The following is an 18,911-nucleotide window of genomic DNA, read 5'->3' as shown; positions in this document are numbered from 1 at the left end:
TGGCATGCCCACATTGTTCGACATCACTGAATACTGTTGGCCTGTGTTGTTAAAAAGCTACAATTCTTAATTGAAACAATTACAAAGCGTATTCTCCGACCATGTTTCGCTAAAAAGCTAAATTCATAGACAGAGCTATGGATGCAAGGACTGATCACCCATGATATTAAATATATAGTTTTAAGCATGTTCAGAGGCTATAGTGTTTGTTTATAGTTACCTTGTTTACAAACATTGGAGTAAAACGAAGGCCTATATTTTGGGTTCTGTTGTGTTATGACAGTTGAACTAAGGTCTTGAGTCATTTATAAATTGTATTCTTCAAGAATCAATGGATATGTTACAGTATATCATTAATGTATTAGTCCAAAACATGATGTAGCAAGAAAGGATTATAGATTTAACTGTAGCATTTTACCAGCCTTTATAAATCCAGGAGTATTAGATAGTTGACTGCATCGATCATATCAATATCAATCACACGTGACACGCTGACACGAAAGCTAACTAGCTTAGCATGATAGCTACTACTAGCTAGCTAACGTTAAAAAGTTTGTGGTATGTATCTGTCATATATGGAAGGAAGGTCGTTGGACATGCATTCGAGTAAGCTTAAAGACATATTGGATCGATACAAGAGTATATTTGGGATTTGATCTTTACACTGTAACTACTGTATTCATGCACAACTTCGTTGCATTTTAATGTTACTACTTAGCTATATCTTGTAAAATGTGTTTTTTTTTGCGCAAGGCTGTGAAGAGCGTTGGGAAAAATGCTGCGTTCAAAATAACTGGGAACTCAGAAATCCCTGACTTCCGTCTTTAGTGGGTGACAATTGTGAACTCGGGAGAAGAAAAAAAACTCCGACTGGGGAAAATCGTTTTGAACAGCCATCTGATGCTAGTCGGACACAGGAAACTCGGAAATATCCGACTTGCTGATTCGTTGAACGCGGCACGTGTATAACTACAACCAGTTAGCAAGTCGGACATTTCAGAGTTTCTTCGTTCCGACTAAAAGATCACGACGTCATGATTTGATTTAATTATTTTCACGAATACTCAGTTGTCTTGAAAGCAGCAATACCTGGAGCCGACGCTTGCGTTATTCCTCATATTAATTCAAATAATATGTTTTGGGTGTCATCAATGTGTGTGCTCTTTTTGGGCGAGATTGTGTAAGACGTCATTCAAAGGCGCCTTTGTTTTTGCTATCTTGCGGCTAGTAGCTAGCTCACCGGAGCTTTGTGTACTTAGGTATTTTAACCAAATGATATAGTTCTATTGACGTTTTGTTGATATAGTAATCTCTAAACGTTAAGCCGTTCACCGTCAGACAAAGTTTCTACCGAACAAGGTAAATTAAACGTTTGATACAGACACTTAGTTCTAGCATAATAGCTAACTTACTTCGTTAGCAAAGCTTGACACCCGTCCGTGTCGAGGGCTCTTGGCATTGACAAACCCATGTTGCAAAGTGAACAGAAACATAAAACAAACAATTCACATATATATTTATTTCATCATGGTTTAATTTTAGTCATCTAACTAGATCCATTGCCGACGATAGTTAACTGGATTGCTGTTAACTTAAACTAGCTAGCTAAATGAAATTGTATTGGTCGCGTACACATATTTTGCAGATGTTGTCGCGGGTGTAGCGACATGCTTATGTTCCTAGCTCCAACAGTGCATTAATACCTGCAATACAATACACGCAAATCCCCAAAAGGAAGGCGTTCAGAAATATTAGAACGAGCAATGCATGTCATAGTCTGAGATATAAATATAGATGTATATCATGGTGTGTATAGACATTATGGACAGTAACATATATGAATTGAAAAGGTGTACAACAGCAGTTATATAACATGAGCTGTTACTAGCATTCAGTATATACACATGAAGTGGGTAAAACAGTATGTAAACATTATTAAAGTGACCAGTGTTCAATGACTATGTACATAGGGCAGCAGGGTTGAGTACCAGGTGGTAGCAGACTAGTAACAGTGACTAAAGTTCAGGGCAGGGTACTGGGCTGAGGCTGGCTAGTGGTGACTATTTAAGTCTGATGGCTAGTTAATGTTTCTGTCCGAACAGTGAATGCAGTGAAACGTATGATCACAAAAAATAGGACCTGTGATTAGCTAGCAAGGCTACTTGATGTTTTCATTTTCAAAGGGGTTTATCAGTATTTAATCAAGTTGTGGGTCACATTATTTTGCCGAAGGCTTTGGGAGTGTGCCCTATCTCTCTCTTTCTCTCTCAGGAGACCCATGGAGTCGGCAGTGGAGACGGCGGAGAGTTCCCCCATTGTTACAGAACGCGAGAAACCTATTCGGTCTGCAGTAGAGACAGTGGAGAGTCCTTCTACCATTTCAGAAGGGAAGGAACCCACACCATCAGCCGTGGAGGACCAGGATGTCACTGTAGTTTCAGAAAGCAAGAAAACGACACCTTCTGCAGTGGAGACGGCAGACAATGATGTCACTATCATTTCCGAAAGCAAGAAACCTACACCTTCTGCAGTGGAGACGGCAGACGATGATGTCACCATCATTTCAGAAAGCAAGAAACCCACGACAGCACAGCTGGCAGTGGAGACCGTGGAGAATGCCTCTATCATTTCAGAAAGCTCGTCACACGAAGGCCATCGCCTGTGGATTGGGAACATCGATCCTAAAATCACAGAGTGAGTGAATCCCCTTGGTCCATGAACCTCGAGGTAGAATGTGTCCCTAACCACAGCTCTAGGATCAGATCACCCTACTCTCAAATCCTTGCCTTAACCATCAGGTAGATTAAACATGTATTTAACCCTGAACCAGTGGTAAGGTAGCCTCGTACAACCAGCCTAATCTCACCAGCTTGCTACACAGATACGAATCATTTATGTGAGCTTGCGAGATCAGGCTGGTTGTACGAGGCTAGTTGTTAAGGGCAACTTTTACTCTTTCCGCCCCTGACTGGGAGGTGGGGCGCTCGCTCCTCCCTGCCAGGGAGGCAATGCAGCAGCAGCCCAGCGGAGCAACCGCCGTGACTGGCCTGTATGATTGATTAGCCGTGTGTCTGTGAGGGCTGGAGAATGAGCAGACAACGTTGGGCGTGTGAAAGAGAGGCACTCGGGCATGGCGACCTGTTCTGCTGAAGGGCTGCCATCATTTCTCACTCACCTGGCGTGTTTACTCTGTCAACCTGTAGCTTGCTGCCTGCTCTTTTTGCTTCAGAAGAAGGAGTGGGGTGGAGGGCAGCACAGGTTGGGATTGGCTGGTGGGCTCCTGGAAAATGTACAGCCTTGCTGGGGCTGGTGTCTAGACAGGCATTTCCTTCCCCTCTACCCTCTGTTTTCCTTTAAATAACCTGGAGTGCATCCCAAATGGCACCCTATTCCCATAGGGCTCTGGTCAAAAGTAGTGCACTACATAGGGTATAAGGAAAACAACAAAATATGCCCACAGGCTGGTGATTGGTAAGATGAATTAGTTCACGTGCTCCAAGTGTTTGTTGTAGCAAGACCTACTTCAGGGCCCTCCTCTCTGTAAAGTGACATGTAGGCAGGCAGCACTGTAGAGAGTTCTGTTCTTGTTTTCTGAGTGAGGGTCAGTATTCAGCTACAGGCACTTTGTTGTTTTTCTTTTTACAGTGAGCCAGGAGATCAAATAAGTGGGTAGTGGATACGTGAGGTAAAAATCTCTGCTGTAATTTCTTAGTTTTTCCGCGAATGTGTAGTCTCTGTCAGAGAGATTGATTGTGGTGTTGAAGAGGAGATGGGTCCTGGTTAAAAAAGTATTGCAATATATAGGGACTAGGGGACCATTTGGGACAAAGTCTTAGACTCACTGCTTGCTGCAGCATCAGGAGCCATTGCTCGCTCATTTCTCTAAGGAGAAGTCCAAACTGGAAGATTCCCCCAGGGCATCTGGCACTACAGTTGCACTCTGAAACCTGGCGGGAAACGTTGTACACTCTTTTAACACGACCACACGGTTTCTACAACTGCTACTAGGCTACTTTCTCCCTTTCTCTTGTCCCTCTCGCGCTCTCTTTCTTTTGTCCCTCTCCGTGCTCTCTTTCTCTCGTCCCTCTAACGCTCTCTCTGTGTTTTCTCTCTGTCTTTCTCAGCCAAGAATCCTTTATTTTCTCGTTATTTTCCATGCTAATTAATCCACCGGTCTTAATGATGTCAGATCCTCAGCAGCATCATCAGTCATGATCTCAAGCCCTCCAGATCTCTGGAAGAATCCAGTCTCGGGACAATGCTGAGCGATTGCTCAATTCCCCGTTTTTTTTCCTTCTCTTGGAGAAACTAAGAGTGGTAGAAAAGCTAAACTGAAGTTGGGAGATCATCAGAGTTTAGCTTGTTGAAAAATGCATAATTCCGAGGTCACAGTCTGGATTCGGTGAATGATTCTTTGATTGATATAGGCTGCATTTCATCTGGGAATGCTTTCGCTACCTTCCCCATATCTCAGGGAGCAGAATCAACACTTTGGCACATTTGTTTTTGAAGAGGCAGCTGAGCTCTTATAGCAGCAGATGTGATATCTTACGAAACATGTTGTGCACCAGTCTGTCTCAGGCACAGGCTGTCGTTAGACAAACACCAGCCTGACTGTGTTTCAAGAGTGTGTCTTCAGCGACGGAGGCAGTCAGCTGGTGAGAGGGACAACACCCCAAGCCTCCTGCTCGACCCGCCTGCCCAGGCACACCTCCCACACACACCACACACATGGCTAGAGTTGGCACAATTACCGTGAACTGTGTAACTGACAATTATGGATGAAGACCGTCATGAAAATAAAATAACCATTAAAATAACAAATGTGGAAAAAACAGCTGACCGAAGAAGGAATTGGCTGGGCATTTGTGCAGTTGAGTCCGTTTCTACAGTAACATGGACTTAACAACGTGATGAAACTTTGTTGCTCCTTGCTGAGACATGCAAGGTGTTGTAGCAAACAAATATTCTGTTTCAGTGGTTCCCAAACTTTTTATAGTCCCGTACCCCTTCAAACATTCAACCTCCAGCTGCGTACCCCCTCTAGCACCAGGGTCAGCGTACTCTCAAATGTTGTTTTTTGCCATCATTGTAAGCCTGCCACACTCACACACTATACAAAATATTTATTAAACATAATGAGTGTGAGTTTTTGTCACAACCCGGCTCGTGGGAAGTGACAAAGAGCTCTTATAGGACCAGGGCACAAATAATAATAATCAATAATTTTGCTCTTTATTTAACCATCTTACATATAAAATCTTATTTGTTCATCAAACTGTGAGTAACTCACCACAGGTTAATGAGAAGGGTGTGCTTGAAAGGATGCACATAACTCTGCAATGTTGGGTTGTATTGGAGAGAGTCTCAGTCTTAAATCATTTTCCACACACAGTCTGTGCCTGTATTTAGTTTCTTGCTAGTGAGGGCTGAAAATCCACTCTCACATAGGTACGTGGTTGCAAAGGGCATCAGTGTCTTAACAGCGCCATTTGCCAAGGCAGGATACTCTGAGCGCAGCCCAATCCAGAAATCTGGCAGTGGCTTCTGATTAAATTCAACTTTCACAGAACCGCTTGTTGCAATTTCGATGAGGATCACTTGTTCAGATATTGGTAAGTGGACTGGAGGTTAGGGCAAGAAAGGGATAACGAATCCGTTGTTTGTGTCATCCGTTTCGGGGAAGTACCTGCGTAATTGCGCACCCAACTCAGGTGCTTCGCTATATCACATTTGACATCGTCTGTAGCTTGAATTAATTTGCATACAAGAAAAATCATACAATGATGGATAGACCTGTGTGTTGTCCTTGTTAATGGGTACGAGAAGAGCTCCAACTTCTTAATCATAGCCTCAATTTTGTCCCGCACATTGAATATAGTTGCATAGAGTCCCTGTAATCCTAGATTCAGATCATTCAAGCGAGAAAAAATATCACCCAGATAGGCCAGTCATGTGAGAAACTGGTCATCATGCAAGTGGTCAGACAAGGGAAAATTATAGTCAGTAAAGAGAACTTTAAGCTCGTCTCTCAATAAAAAAAAATAAAAAAACGTGTCAATGCTTTGCCCCTTGATAACTAGCGCACTTCTGTATGTTGTAAAAGCGTTATATCGTCGCAATTGTAAATGAGAACTTGTTCTCAACTTGCCTACCTGGTTAAATAAAGGTGAAATATCATTGCATAGTGCAGAAAATACACGAGAGTTCAGGGGCCTTGTTTTAACAATGTTAACCATTTTCACTGTAGTGTCCAAAACGTCTTTCAAGCTGTCAGGCATTCCCTTGGCAGCAAGAGCCTCTTTGTGGATGCTGCAGTGTACCCAAGTGAATATCTGGCCTAGGCAATGTCCCCTCTCTGCAGCAGCACATGCAGTCAGGAGAGGAGAAAATGTGCATCTTAAAAATCACATTTTATTAGTCGCATGCGCTGAATACATCAGGTGTCAACCTTAGAGTGAAATGCTTACTTTACCAGCACCTAACCAACAATGCATTTGAAAAAATGAGAATAAGAAATAAAAGTAACAAGTAATTAAAGAGCAGCAGTAAAATAACAATAGCGAGACTATATACCAGTACAGAGTCAATGTGCGGGGGCACTGGTTAGAGATAATATGTACATGTAGGTAGAGTTATTAATGTGACTATGCATAGACGATAACAACAGAGAGTAGCAGCGGTGTAAAGGGGGGGGGGGGGCAATGCAAATAGTCTGCGTAGCCATTTGATTAGATGTTCAGGAGTCTTATGGCTTGGGGGTAGAAGCTGTTTAGAAGCCTCTTGGACCTAGACTTGGTGCTCCAGCACCGCTTGCCGTGCGTTAGCAGAGAGAACAGTCTATGACTTAAGTGGCTGGAGTCTTTGACAATTTTTAGGGCCTTCCTCTGACACCGCCTGGTATAGAGGTCCTGGATGGCAGGAAGCTTGGCCCCAGTGATGTACTGGGCCGTACACACTACCCTCTGTCGTGCCTTGCGGTCAGAGGCTGAGCAGTTGCCATACCAGGCAGTGATGCTAACCTTTTGAGGATCTGAGGACCCATGCCACATCTTTTCAGTCTCCTGAGGGGGAATAGGTTTTGTCGTGCCCTCTTCACGACTGTCTTGGTGTGCTTGGACTAGAGGTCGACCGATTAATCGGAATGGCCGATTTAATTAGGGCCGATTTCAAGTTTTCATACCAATCAGCATTTTTGGACACCGATCATGGCCGATTACATTGCACTCCACGAGGAGACTGCATGGCAGGCTGACTACCTGTTATGCAAGTGCAGCAAGGAGCCAAGGTAAGGTGCTAGCTAGCATTAAACGTATCTTATGAAAAACAATCAATCTTAACATAATCACTAGTTAACTACACATGGTTGACGATATTACTAGTTTATCTAGCTTGTCCTGCGTTGCATATAATCGATGTGGTGCCTGTTAATTTATCATTGAATCACAGCCTTCTTCGCCAAACGGGTGATTTAACAAGCGCATTCGTGAAAAAAGCACTGTCGTTGCACCATGGTGTACCTAACCATAAACATCAATGCCTTTCTTAAAATCAATACACAAGTATTTATTTTTAAACCTGCATATTTAGTTAATATTGCCTGCTAACAGGAATTTCTTTTAACTAGGGAAATTGTGTCACTTCTCTTGCATTCTGTGCAACAGAGTCAGGGTATATGCAGCAGTTTGGGCCACCTGGCTCGTTGCGAACTGTGTGAAGACTATTTCTTCCTAACAAAGACAGCCAACTTCACCAAACGGGGGATGATTTAACAAAAGCGCATTTGCGAAAAAGCACAATCGTTGCACGAATGTACCTAACCATAAACATCAATGCCTTTCTTAAAATCAATACACAGAAGTATATATTTTTAAACTTGCATATTTAGCTAAAAGAAATTCATGTTAGCAGGCAATATTAAACTAGGGAAATTGTGTCAGTTCTCTTGCATTCATTGCACGCAGAGTCAGGGTATATGCAACAGTTTGGGCCGCCTGGCTCATTGCGAACTAATTTGCCAGAATTTTACGTAATTATGACATAACATTGACGGTTGTGCAATGTAACAGCAATATTTAGACTTATGGATGCCACCCGTTAGATAAAATACAGAACGGTTCCGTATTTCATTGAAAGAATAATCGTTTTGTTTTCGAAATTATAGTTTCCGGATTTGACCATATTAATGACCTATTGCTCATATTTCAGTGTGTTATTATATTATAATTAAGTCTATGATTTGATAGAGCAGTCTGACTGGGCGGTGTTAGGCAGCAGCAGGCTTGTAAGCATTCATTCAAACAGCACTTTACTGCGTTTGCAAGCAGCTCTTCGCAATGCTTCATGCTGGCAATACTAAAGTACCTATTAGAACATCCAATAGTCAAAAGTATATGAAATACAAATGGTATAGAGAGAAATAGTCCTATAATAACTACAACCTAAAGCTTCTTACCTGGGAATATTGAAGACTCGTGTTAAAAGGAACCACCAGCTTTCATATGTTCTCATGTTCTGAGCAAGGAACTTAAACGTTAGCTTTTTTACATGGCACATATTGCACTTTTACTTTCTTCTCCACACTTTGTTTTTGCATTATTTAAACCAAATTGAACATGTTTCATAATTATTTGACACTAAATCGTTTTTTTTAATGTATTATATTAAGTTAAAATAAGTGTTCATTGTTCATTCAGTATTGTTGTAATTGCCATTATTTTATATATATATATATATATATATATATATATATATATATATATATATTTAAAAAATCGTCTTGAAGCTCTCAAACTGCTCCACTGCAGCCCCGTCGATGAGAATGGGGGCGTGCTCGGTCCTCTCTTTCCTGTAGTTCACAATCATGTCCTTTGTCTTGATCACATCAGGAAGTCCAGGATCCAGTTGCAGAGGGAGGTGTTTAGTCCCAGGGTCCTTAGCGCCCTCAAAGCTCATCAATAAGCTATGGTGTTGAGCTGAGGGCAATGAATAGCATTCTCACATAGGTGTTGCTTTTGTTCAAGTGGGAAAGGGCAGTGTGAAGTGCAAGAGGGATTGCATCATCTGTGGATCTGTTGGGGGGGTATGCAAATTGGAGTGGGTCTAGGGTTTCTGGGATAATGGTGTTGATGTGAGCCATAACCAGCCTTTCAAAGCACTTCATGGCTACAGACGTGAGTGCTATGGGTCGGTAGTCGTTTAGGCAGGTTACCTTAGTGTTCTTGGGCACAGGCACTATGGTGGTCTGCTTTCAAACATGTTGGTGTTACAGACTCGGACAGGGAGAGGTTGAAAATGTCAGTGAAGACACTTGCTAGTTGGTCAGCGCATGCTCGCAGTACACGTCCTGGTAAAACCGTCTGGCCCCGCGGCCTTGTGAATGTTGACCTGTTTAAAGGTCTTACTCACATCGGCTGCGGAGAGGGTGATCACAGCCTTTCGAAACAGCTGGTGCTCTCATGCATGTTTCAGTGTTATTTGCCTCGAAGCGAGCACAGAAGTAATTTAGCTTGTCTGGTGGTCTCGTGTCACTTAGCAGCTCTCGGCTGTGTATTATTATTTTTGTTGCTATTCTAATGGTTGTTACGGTGACCGTATTTTTTTTGTCTGACCAATAAATGTCATCCAAAATTCCATGACCATCACAGCCCTATAACATGGCTCCACCCACCCCATTCACACAGAGAGAGAGGGGCTGATGCTCCACTCCTGATAAGGCGCTGACACATTGACTTGTCTGTCCCTGCTCCACTGGAGCCCATTCTAGGCCAGTGATGGATCCAGCATGTGCAGTCTGAGCGGCAGGTTGTTTTTGGTGCTGGGCCCTAGGATGGGGGTACAGACAGGACATGGGGGCCATGCCCACATGGTGGAGGTAGAAGAGGAAAGCTAGAAAAGGATGGAAGGAAAGACCGGCTGGGAGAATTCACTGTCCTCTTTAACTTACCCTTTCCCAGGAAAGACCTGCTTTGGAAGACTGCCTCCTTTACCTCATGTTCATGTGAGATCATAGACTATAAAACATTGCCTCTGGGTCATGTCAGACGTTGGACCAGGCAAACGGTCTCTTACTTTCTCTCTGTCTCTCTCTGGTGCCCAATTTGAGAGTGGTCGCCATTTTCAGAGAGCATTCAGTTCCTCCCTGACTCAGTCCTCAAATAGATGGAGGAACTGTAGGTGATGGGCCGCTTCGCTGCCTGGTTATTTAACAGATGTCCAGCTTGGCTCGGGTTCATGCTTTCACAGAAGAACCCCCTCGAGCAAGGAGATCACTCCTCCCCTCACCAACCCTTAGCTCCCCTCCTTAACCTCCTGCCGGCCGGCACGTTTTACAACCCCCAGGAGAAGTGCATTGTGGTCTGTTACAGGCCAGACGTGGTCCTGTCCCCTGCTGTGGTCCTTCCCGGTGTATCAGCCCACTATCAATTCCTCAATCTGTACCAGCAGCAGGTCGCAGGAAGACACTTCATTCCAGTCTGCGGAGGGTGGAGTCTGGGAAAGTGAGAAATTCTGCTTGTAGAGAAAGCTCCTGGGAGGCCAAGGAAAGACATTAATACATCCAGTCCATGGGTGTACCCACAATAACATCCTATACCCTATGTAGTCCACTAATTTTGACCAGGCCCCATAGGGCTTTGGTCAAAAGGAGTGCACTATATAGGGAATAGGGTGCCATTTGGGATGTAACCCGGGATCCCTAGTACTCCCTCAACTCCTGCTCCTAGGCTACATACCTTTCCACGATTTAAAAATAACTGTGCTGGACAAATGTATGAAAGCAACAAGCATCTCTGTTAGGCTACTTGTACACAACACAATTCCCAGGCAGTCACTCCGGGAAGGAGAAAAATAAAGGCTCACCCATGTTTTTTTAAAATGTATTTACGTAACATAGGCTATCAAGGGACATTCACATTGTTATTGTTTTACATTGTGAAATAATGTAGATATGTCTTTAAACTAAGTGATTAGTCTTCCATAGGAAACATTTTGTGTTGTATCTGACCTAAGCTTGAGCTCAATAAATACTGGTTAGACCTAGACTATTGCCTGACCTGAGGCTCTATTGCATTATATGGAATTCAACGTCAAGCAATGTAGCTGCATGTCATGCTTCCAACATACCTGTGATGACTATGACACAACCACTACCCGTTTTATAATTCCATAAGAGATAATGAATGTAGCCAGAAGTTACAGTACCTGTCAAAAGTTTGGACACACCCACTCATTCAAGGGTTTTTCTTAATTTTTTTTGTATTTTCTACATTGTAGAATAATAGCAAGACATAAACACATATGGAATCATGTAGTAACCAAATAAGTGTTAAACAAATCAAAATATATTTGAGATTCTTCAAAGTAGCCACCCTTTTCCCTAATGACCGCTTTGCACACTCTTGGCATTCTCTCAACCAGCTTCACCTGGAATGCTTTTCCAACAGTCTTGAAGGAGTTCCCACATGCTGGGCACTTGTTGGCTGCTTTTCCTTCACTTTGCGATCCAACTCATCCCAAACTATCTCAATTGGGTTGAGGTCGGGTGATTGTGGAGGCCAGGTCATCTGATGCAGCACTCCATCACACTCCTTCTTGGTCAAATAGCCCTTAAACAGCTTGGAGGTGTGTTGGTCATTGTTCTGTTGAAAAACAAATGATAGTCCCACTAAGCGCAAACCAGATGGGATGGCATATCGCTGCAGAATGCTGTGGGAGCCATGCTGGGTGTGCTCTGAATTCTAAATAAATCAGAATGTGTCACCAGCAAAGCACCATCACAACAACTCCTCCATGCTTCACGGTGGGAACCACACATGCGGAGATCATCTGTTCACCTACTCTGGATCTCACAAAGACACAGCGGTTGTGTCTTTGGTGGAAATCTGTCCTTTGTTTCACAATCTAATGTCCATTGCTCATGTTTCTTGGCCCAAGCAAGTCTCTTCTTATTATTGGTGTCCTTTAGTAGTGGTTTCTTTGTAGCTATTCGACCATGAAGGCCTAATTCACACAGTCTCCTCTGAACAGTTGATGTTGAGATGTGTCTGTTACTTGAACTCTGAAGCATTTATTTGGGCTGCAATTTCTGAGGCTGGTAACTCCAATGAACTTGTCCTCTGCAGCAGAGGTAACTCTGAGTCTTCCTTTCCTGTGGCGGTCCTCATGAGAGCAAGTTTCATCATAGCGCTTGATGGTTCTTGCGACTGCACGTGAACAAACTTTTTAAAAGTTTTTGAAATGTTCCGCATTGTCTGACCTTCATGTCTTAATGATTGACTGTCATTTCTCTTTGCTTATTTGTGCTGTTCTTGCCATAATATGGACTTGGTCTTTTACCAAATAGAGCTATCTTCTGTATAACTCCCCTATGTTGTCACAACACAACTGATTGGCTCAAGCACATTAAGAAGGAAAGAAATTCCACAAATTAACTTTGAACAAGGCACACCTGTTAATTGAAATGCATTCCAGGTGACTACCTCATGAAACTGGTTGAGAGAATGCCAAGAGGGTGCAAAGTTGTCATCAAGGCCAAGGGTGGCTACCTTGAAGAATCTCAAATATATTTTGGATTTTAACACTTTTTTTTGGTTACTACATGATTCCATGTGTGTTATTTCATAGTTTTGATGTCTTCCCTATTAAAAAAGAAAAACCCTTAAATGAGTAGGCGTGTCCAAACTTTTGACTGGTACTGTATATTGTGACTCTATGACTAGGTAGACTCTTTATTCATCTGGTCATGCCCAGTCTACACTGTTGATGTTCTTCTGATAACGCCCTGAAATGGTAGCATGCAGCGTAGGCTTTTGGCGTGCACGGACAGTGATATTTGGCTCGGACAACAGAGAGAATGCACAGACTGCATGCTAGGCTGCCCACCAATAAAGACCGTCGACATGGACATATGAAATTGGCTGCTTATTGTTCAGACTGCTCCCCCCCCCCCCCCATTACAGCTTGGACTAAATATATCTCCTTTACTGTTCCAACTTCTCTCTCTGTTATACGGTAGATGACATGTGAGAGAACTCTCGTAATCACTTCTACTTGAACTTCACAGTGTGCGGAATGAGTGTAGGCTTGAATCTTATCCCAAAACGTTGAGTCTTGCGTCAGGAGGTATAACCTCAAGTTCCCTCTGAATCACTGGTACAGCTGTTAGCCATGGTCATGACAAATTCATCTGTTGATTGGTACAAGGCCGGGCCAGTACAGTATGTACTACTGTAAGGGACTCTTCATAGTTTAACACTTGTTAACAGGGCAATGAGGCTATAGTCGAGACCACCTCAAGAGTCAGACAGTCAAGCAATGAATCTTTTTTTTTTATGGATCCTGGATGTTAGTGACAATGAATCCGACTGCTAATACACTTCTGAATGGAAGGTGGACGTGTTCAATTTCCCACGACTATTAGAGGCTAACAGGCCAAGGCAGTTACGGCAGCTAGCCGCACGCAGCCGTGCACTGTACAGTAGTGAATGTTTTTCTTGAATTCAGGCTTCCTTTTTCTTTTCTTTTCTCTCATTGTCCTGCCGCTGTATCCTCTGTATTGTGTGGATGAAAGATTTACTGCGGCTCAAAAGGTGTAAGAGACCGGTCATCCTAATCAGGGGCAGGTGACAGGGAAGGCAAATACAGTCATGCTGTATGATGTTTCATGAATAGGTTGGACTATCTGTGACAAAGGAATGTTAGCCAATTTATGTTATGAGCCATCTTAGTTGAAGTCTGGCGTTGAAAGACCTGCCTGTATTGAAAGAGACATTTTTAGTAATTCATTGTTTCAACCTATTGTACTTGAATTCAATTTAGTCTTTATATTAATCAAATCTGTTTTGGAGATTACTCATGACCACTAAATGTTATTTCAAAGTAATACATGACCGAATTTATCCAAGCAAATCAAATGCATAAAACGACAAATAAATAGCTTTTACTTTATCACAGCAGATCAGAAGCGCTAGAGGAAGTCTCAGTATTAATGTGTGTGTGTGTGTGTGTGTGTGATACGTGTTTCCTCTACAGGTATCACCTGGTGAAGCTTCTGGAGAAGTTTGGGAAGGTGAAACAATTTGACTTCTTGTTCCACAAGTCTGGACCGTTGGAGGGCCAGCCCCGAGGATACTGCTTTGTTAACTTCCACACCAAAGAGGTACGACACCACACCAGCCATTTCACATCTTTCAATTCCAAGAAAAGATAGTCTCTACTTCATATTCTACTATATTATTGACTGTATGTTTGTTTTACTACATGTGTAACTCTGTGTTGTTGTATGTGTCAAACTGCTTTGCTTTATCTTGGCCAGGTCGCAATTGTAAATGAGAACTTGTTCTCAACTTGCCTACCTGGTTAAATAAAGGTGAAATAAATAAATATGAATTTCCATTTGAGTCATTTAGCAGACGCTCTTATCCAGAGCGACTTAATAGTGCATTTATCTGAAGACAGCTAGTTGAGACAACCACATTTCACAGTCGTTGTAAGTAAACGTTTCCTAAATTAAGTAGTTATCAGCTTATTGGAAAAGATAAGTGCATTGGCAGTTAACTCACAAAAGTGAAAAGTTAGGGCAAGTCAAAAGCTATACACAGCATAGACAAGAGATACAGTATAGCCAACCGTTTCCCATCTCTCCCCGTAAAGATATTGTTTCAAACTTCATAGGGCTCTTCAGGGCTCCACCAAAGCTAAGATAAAGATCTCTTATTCACTGTGAGTGTCTCAAGTGTGATGGGAGGCTGTCCCTGGGGTGTTATTCAGAGGAAGTGTGTATTTATTAGCCTCATACACACGCCAACACACACACACACACACACCACTAGAGCCCCACGGACTGGGTGATCCATCAGTCATTACTGTCTCTGTTATCACTTTATGATAAAGAATAATGATATATTGATTTGTGTAAGAGCTCTAGGATAAGTGTCTGCTAAATGACTACAATGTAATGATACTGGCCTCGTTTGTCATGGTGAAATTATGTTTTTTTTTTATGAGGATCAAACCCCTTTTTCCCCCCTCATTTCCAGGAGGCTGAGAGGGCGATCCATTGTCTGAATGGGAAGCTGGCCCTGTCCAAGAAGCTGGTGGTGCGCTGGGCACACGCACAGGTAAAGGTAAATGTCACCCGGTTAAACCTCTCGCCTTTACTACACACACACACACACACCACACACACACACACACACACACACACACACAGCATGGCCTGTGATTCATTGTGTGTCCCTCTCTTAGGGCAAAAAGGTTAGCCTAAATCAGGTTATGAAGTTGTACGGACTTAACCTAAGCGTCCTGCATGCAGCAGTGTGTTTGCCTGTGGTCTGGTCAGTGGTGTGTGTGTGTGTGTGTGAGAGTGTTGTTGGGTACAACAAAATGGCAGCATGGTGTACAGGCCACAAATGGACATGGTACGAGTGTAGAACAGTAGCAGAAAGGCAGGAGTGTGGGACTGGAGAGGACAGTGCTCCAGTCAGTCCCTCTAGGCAGGGGGGAGATCTCTTGGACTCCAGCAACCCTGGTCTGTCCCTAACAATAGGCAGCTGCCGTATGGACTAAGGAAATCCTGTATGGGGCCGAATCACGCCCCTCCTGTACACCTCCTGTCCCCCACTCTCCCCTGAGGGGAATGAGACACCAGGTTCAGGTCAAGGTTAACAGTGCAGCCCTCCTTTGACAATAACAAGCAGCGGACAACTGGTTCCAGACACCCCACCACCTCCCACCCCTCTCAAGATTCATGACATGCCCCCCACACATAAGACAGATCAAGAATAACAAATCGCATTTTATTTGGCACATGCTTCGTAAACCCATAGGTGTAGATTAACCGTGGAATGCATACTTCCCAACAATGCAGACAGAAAGAAATAGAAAAATACACAACGAGTAACGATAACTTGGCTATATACATTGGGTACCAGTACAGAGTTGATGTGCAGGGGTACGAGGAAATTGAGGTAGATATGTACATATAGGGATTTTTACCTTTATTTAACTAGGGAAGTCAGTTAAGAACAAATTCTTATTTACAATGACGGCCTACCAAAAGGCAAAGGACCTCCTGCATGGACGGGGGCTGGGATTAAAAAATAAAATAAATAACATGTAAATATAGGACAAAACACACATCACGACGAGAGACAACACTACATAAGGAGAGACCTAAGACGACAACATAGCAAGGCAGCAACACATGACAACACAGCATGGTAGCAACACAACATGGTAGCAGCACAAAACATGGTACAAACATTATTGGGCACAGACAACAGCACAAAGGGCAAGAAGGTAGAGACAACAATACATCACATAAAGCAGCCACAACTGTCAGTAAGAGTGTCCATGATTGAGTCTTTGAATGAAGAGATTGAGATAAAATTGTCCAGTTTGACTGTTTGATGCAGTTCGTTCCTGTCGCTAGCTGCAGCAAACTGAAAAGACGAGCGACCCAAGGATGTGTGCGCTTTGGGGACCTTTAACAGAATGTGACTGGCAGAACGGGTGTTGTATGTGGAGGATGAGGGCTGCAGTAGATATCTCAGATAGGGGGGCGTGAGGCCAAAGAGGGTTTTATAAATAAGCATCAACCAGTGGGTCTTACGACAGGTATACAGAGATGACCAGTTTACAGAGGAGTATAGAGTGCCGTCGTGTCCTATAAGGAGCATTGGTGGCAAATCTGATGGCCGAATGGTAAAGAGCATCTAGCCGCTCGAGAGCACCATTACCTGCCGATCTATAAACAATGTCTCTGTAATCTAGCATGGGTAGGATGGTCATCTGAATCATGGTTAGTTTGGCAGCAGGGGTGAAAGAGGAGCGATTACGATAAGAGGAAACCAAGTGTAGATTTAACTTTAGCCTGCAGCTTTGATATGTGCTGAGAGAATGACAGTGTACCATCTAGCCATACTCCCAAGTACTTGTATGAACTGACTACCTCAAGCTCCAAACCCTCAGAGGTAGTAATCACACCTGTGGGGAGAGGGGCATTCTTCTTACCAAACCACATGACCTTTGTTGTGGAGGTGTTCAGAACAAGGTTAAGGGTAGAGAAAGCTTGTTGGACACTAAGAAAGGGATAAAGTGACTAGGCAACAGGATAGACAAACCGTAACAGCAGCGCATGTGATGAGTCAAACGAGTTAGTGCAAACAGGGTCAAATACAGATAGTCCGGGCTGTTGGATAACTATTTAACTAACTATTTAACAGTCTTATGGCTTGGGGGTAGAAGCTGTTCAGGGTCCTGTTGGTTCCAGACTTGGTGCATTGGTACCGCTTGCCGTGCGGTAGCAGAGAGAACAGTCTATGACTTGGGCGGCTGGAATCTTTGATGATTTCTAGGACCTTCCACCGACTGGTGTAGAGGTCCTGGATGGCTGGGAGCTCGGCCCCAGTGACGAAATATTTCCACATCCCATGTCTGACTCACTGAGCCATTCTGTATCGAGTGACATTAATGCCAATAGAATTCAATCATTTTGATTAAATTTTTTAAATATTTTTTTTATATCATTTTTAAGTAATGGTCACGTCATTCAAGGATCCGTGCTATTGATTTGAATGCGGTTTCATTTTCCTTGTAATTGCCATGTTCTGTATAATATAAAGTCACCATGGCTTAACCGAGGGAATGGACAGGCCGACTGTCTGGAGAGCTTCAGCTTTGTCATCAGACATGCGTCGACCTCTGGACGGATGTTTTTTTCCCCCCAGAAACGTTGAGAGTTGGTCGCCTCTGAGCCTGACCTTTTTGAACCTGTGAACTTACAGATAATGGAGGGAAGAGGCACTGATCTAAGGAGAGAAATGTGATACGGGTCACGCGTGCAGTAAATAGACCCGTGGTGCATGCCTATCCGGGAACATATAGGATACATTCTTATAGAAAGCCTTGCAAAATGGAGGGAAGGGAGTATTTGAGGGTCATTGTTTGACGCCTAATCATGGTCCTAAATGTATGACCTCAGCATCTATTATGACTAGTTGCTAAGTACTCTGGCGTGAGAAAGAAAGGGCCCGTTTGTTTACTTTCATTGTAATACTTATTTCCATGTTGCGTTGAGGAATAGTCATTTTCATGACTGAGCTGTGGTCGTCTCACCTAGCTATCTTAAAGGGAGGCTTTGGGATTCTGGCAATGAGGCCTTTTATCTACTTCCCCAGAGTCCGATGAACTCGTGGATACCGTTTTTATCTCTGCGTCCAGTCTAAAGGAAGTTGGAGGTAGTTCAGCGAGCCAATGCTAACTAGCATTAGCGCAATGACTGGAAGTCTATGGTATCTACTAGCACGCTAGTTAGCAATTGCGCTAAACGCTAGTTAGCAACTTCCTTCAAACTGCACACAGAGACATAGAAATGCCACGTGTTAATCTGACTCTGGGGAGGTAGATAAAAGGGCTTCATTGCCAACCTCCTGAAGTATCCCTTTGAGATGGATGCTAATCGACTAATGTAAAACAAATGTCATTCATATTGGTTCAGAAGGCAACAGTATGCTTTTTGAAACCATGGTGATCATGGCACTTGTTAAAAATGCATCCTATTGATCCTGACTGATTTACTAGACCTGGTAAGTCTAATACGAGTCTTTTCTTGTACGTTGATGTGTTTTTTTCGTTCTTCTCTCTACAGGTTCACATTGCATCACTCACGTTGGGGGAAGTTGTGAGGGGCGGTTTTGAGAGGAATGAATGCACAGTTATATTGCTGTGCCGTTCACCTTCCCCACAATGCCTCAGAAAAGGGCATCACAATGCCAGTGAGGGGATTTGACCAAAAGCAGCAGCAGACAAACGGAGTGACCTGGTCCCTCCATGGTGCAAGCGTAATCTAAACGGGCTCCGCTCTGGTTACCTGGTCCAACCATGGTGCGACTGTAGGCAACCTACCGTAA

The 18,911-nt window shown here is 43.3% G+C and overlaps 1 protein-coding gene across 4 annotated transcripts in view; it reads left to right on the top strand.

Annotated features, from left to right (window-relative positions):
* Positions 1-523: 523 nt before the first annotated feature.
* The window catches only part of rbm18 (RNA binding motif protein 18), a 25,966-nt gene continuing 7,578 nt past the window's right edge, over positions 524-18,911 (top strand). Inside the window, exons 1-5 of one of the 4 annotated variants that reach the window (XM_014125977.3) lie at positions 971-1,359; positions 2,272-2,694; positions 14,032-14,158; positions 15,039-15,125; positions 18,650-18,911. The exon at positions 18,650-18,911 is cut by the window's right edge and continues 128 nt beyond it. In XM_014125977.3, the coding sequence (XP_013981452.1) occupies positions 2,279-2,694; positions 14,032-14,158; positions 15,039-15,125; positions 18,650-18,790 (771 nt within the window). In that variant the 5' untranslated portion in view covers positions 971-1,359; positions 2,272-2,278 and the 3' untranslated portion in view covers positions 18,791-18,911. Of the gene's footprint in view, positions 607-970; positions 1,360-2,271; positions 2,695-14,031; positions 14,159-15,038; positions 15,126-18,649 lie in introns of those variants that run through there. The other 3 variants (XM_014125961.2, XM_014125952.3, XM_014125969.3) reach the window with 3 other exon arrangements.

The sequence above is a fragment of the Salmo salar genome, chromosome 01 (assembly GCF_965601325.2).
Source record: "Salmo salar chromosome 01, fSalSal1, whole genome shotgun sequence".
NCBI lineage: Eukaryota > Metazoa > Chordata > Actinopteri > Salmoniformes > Salmonidae > Salmo > Salmo salar.
This window is presented reverse-complemented; position numbering and strand designations above follow the sequence as displayed.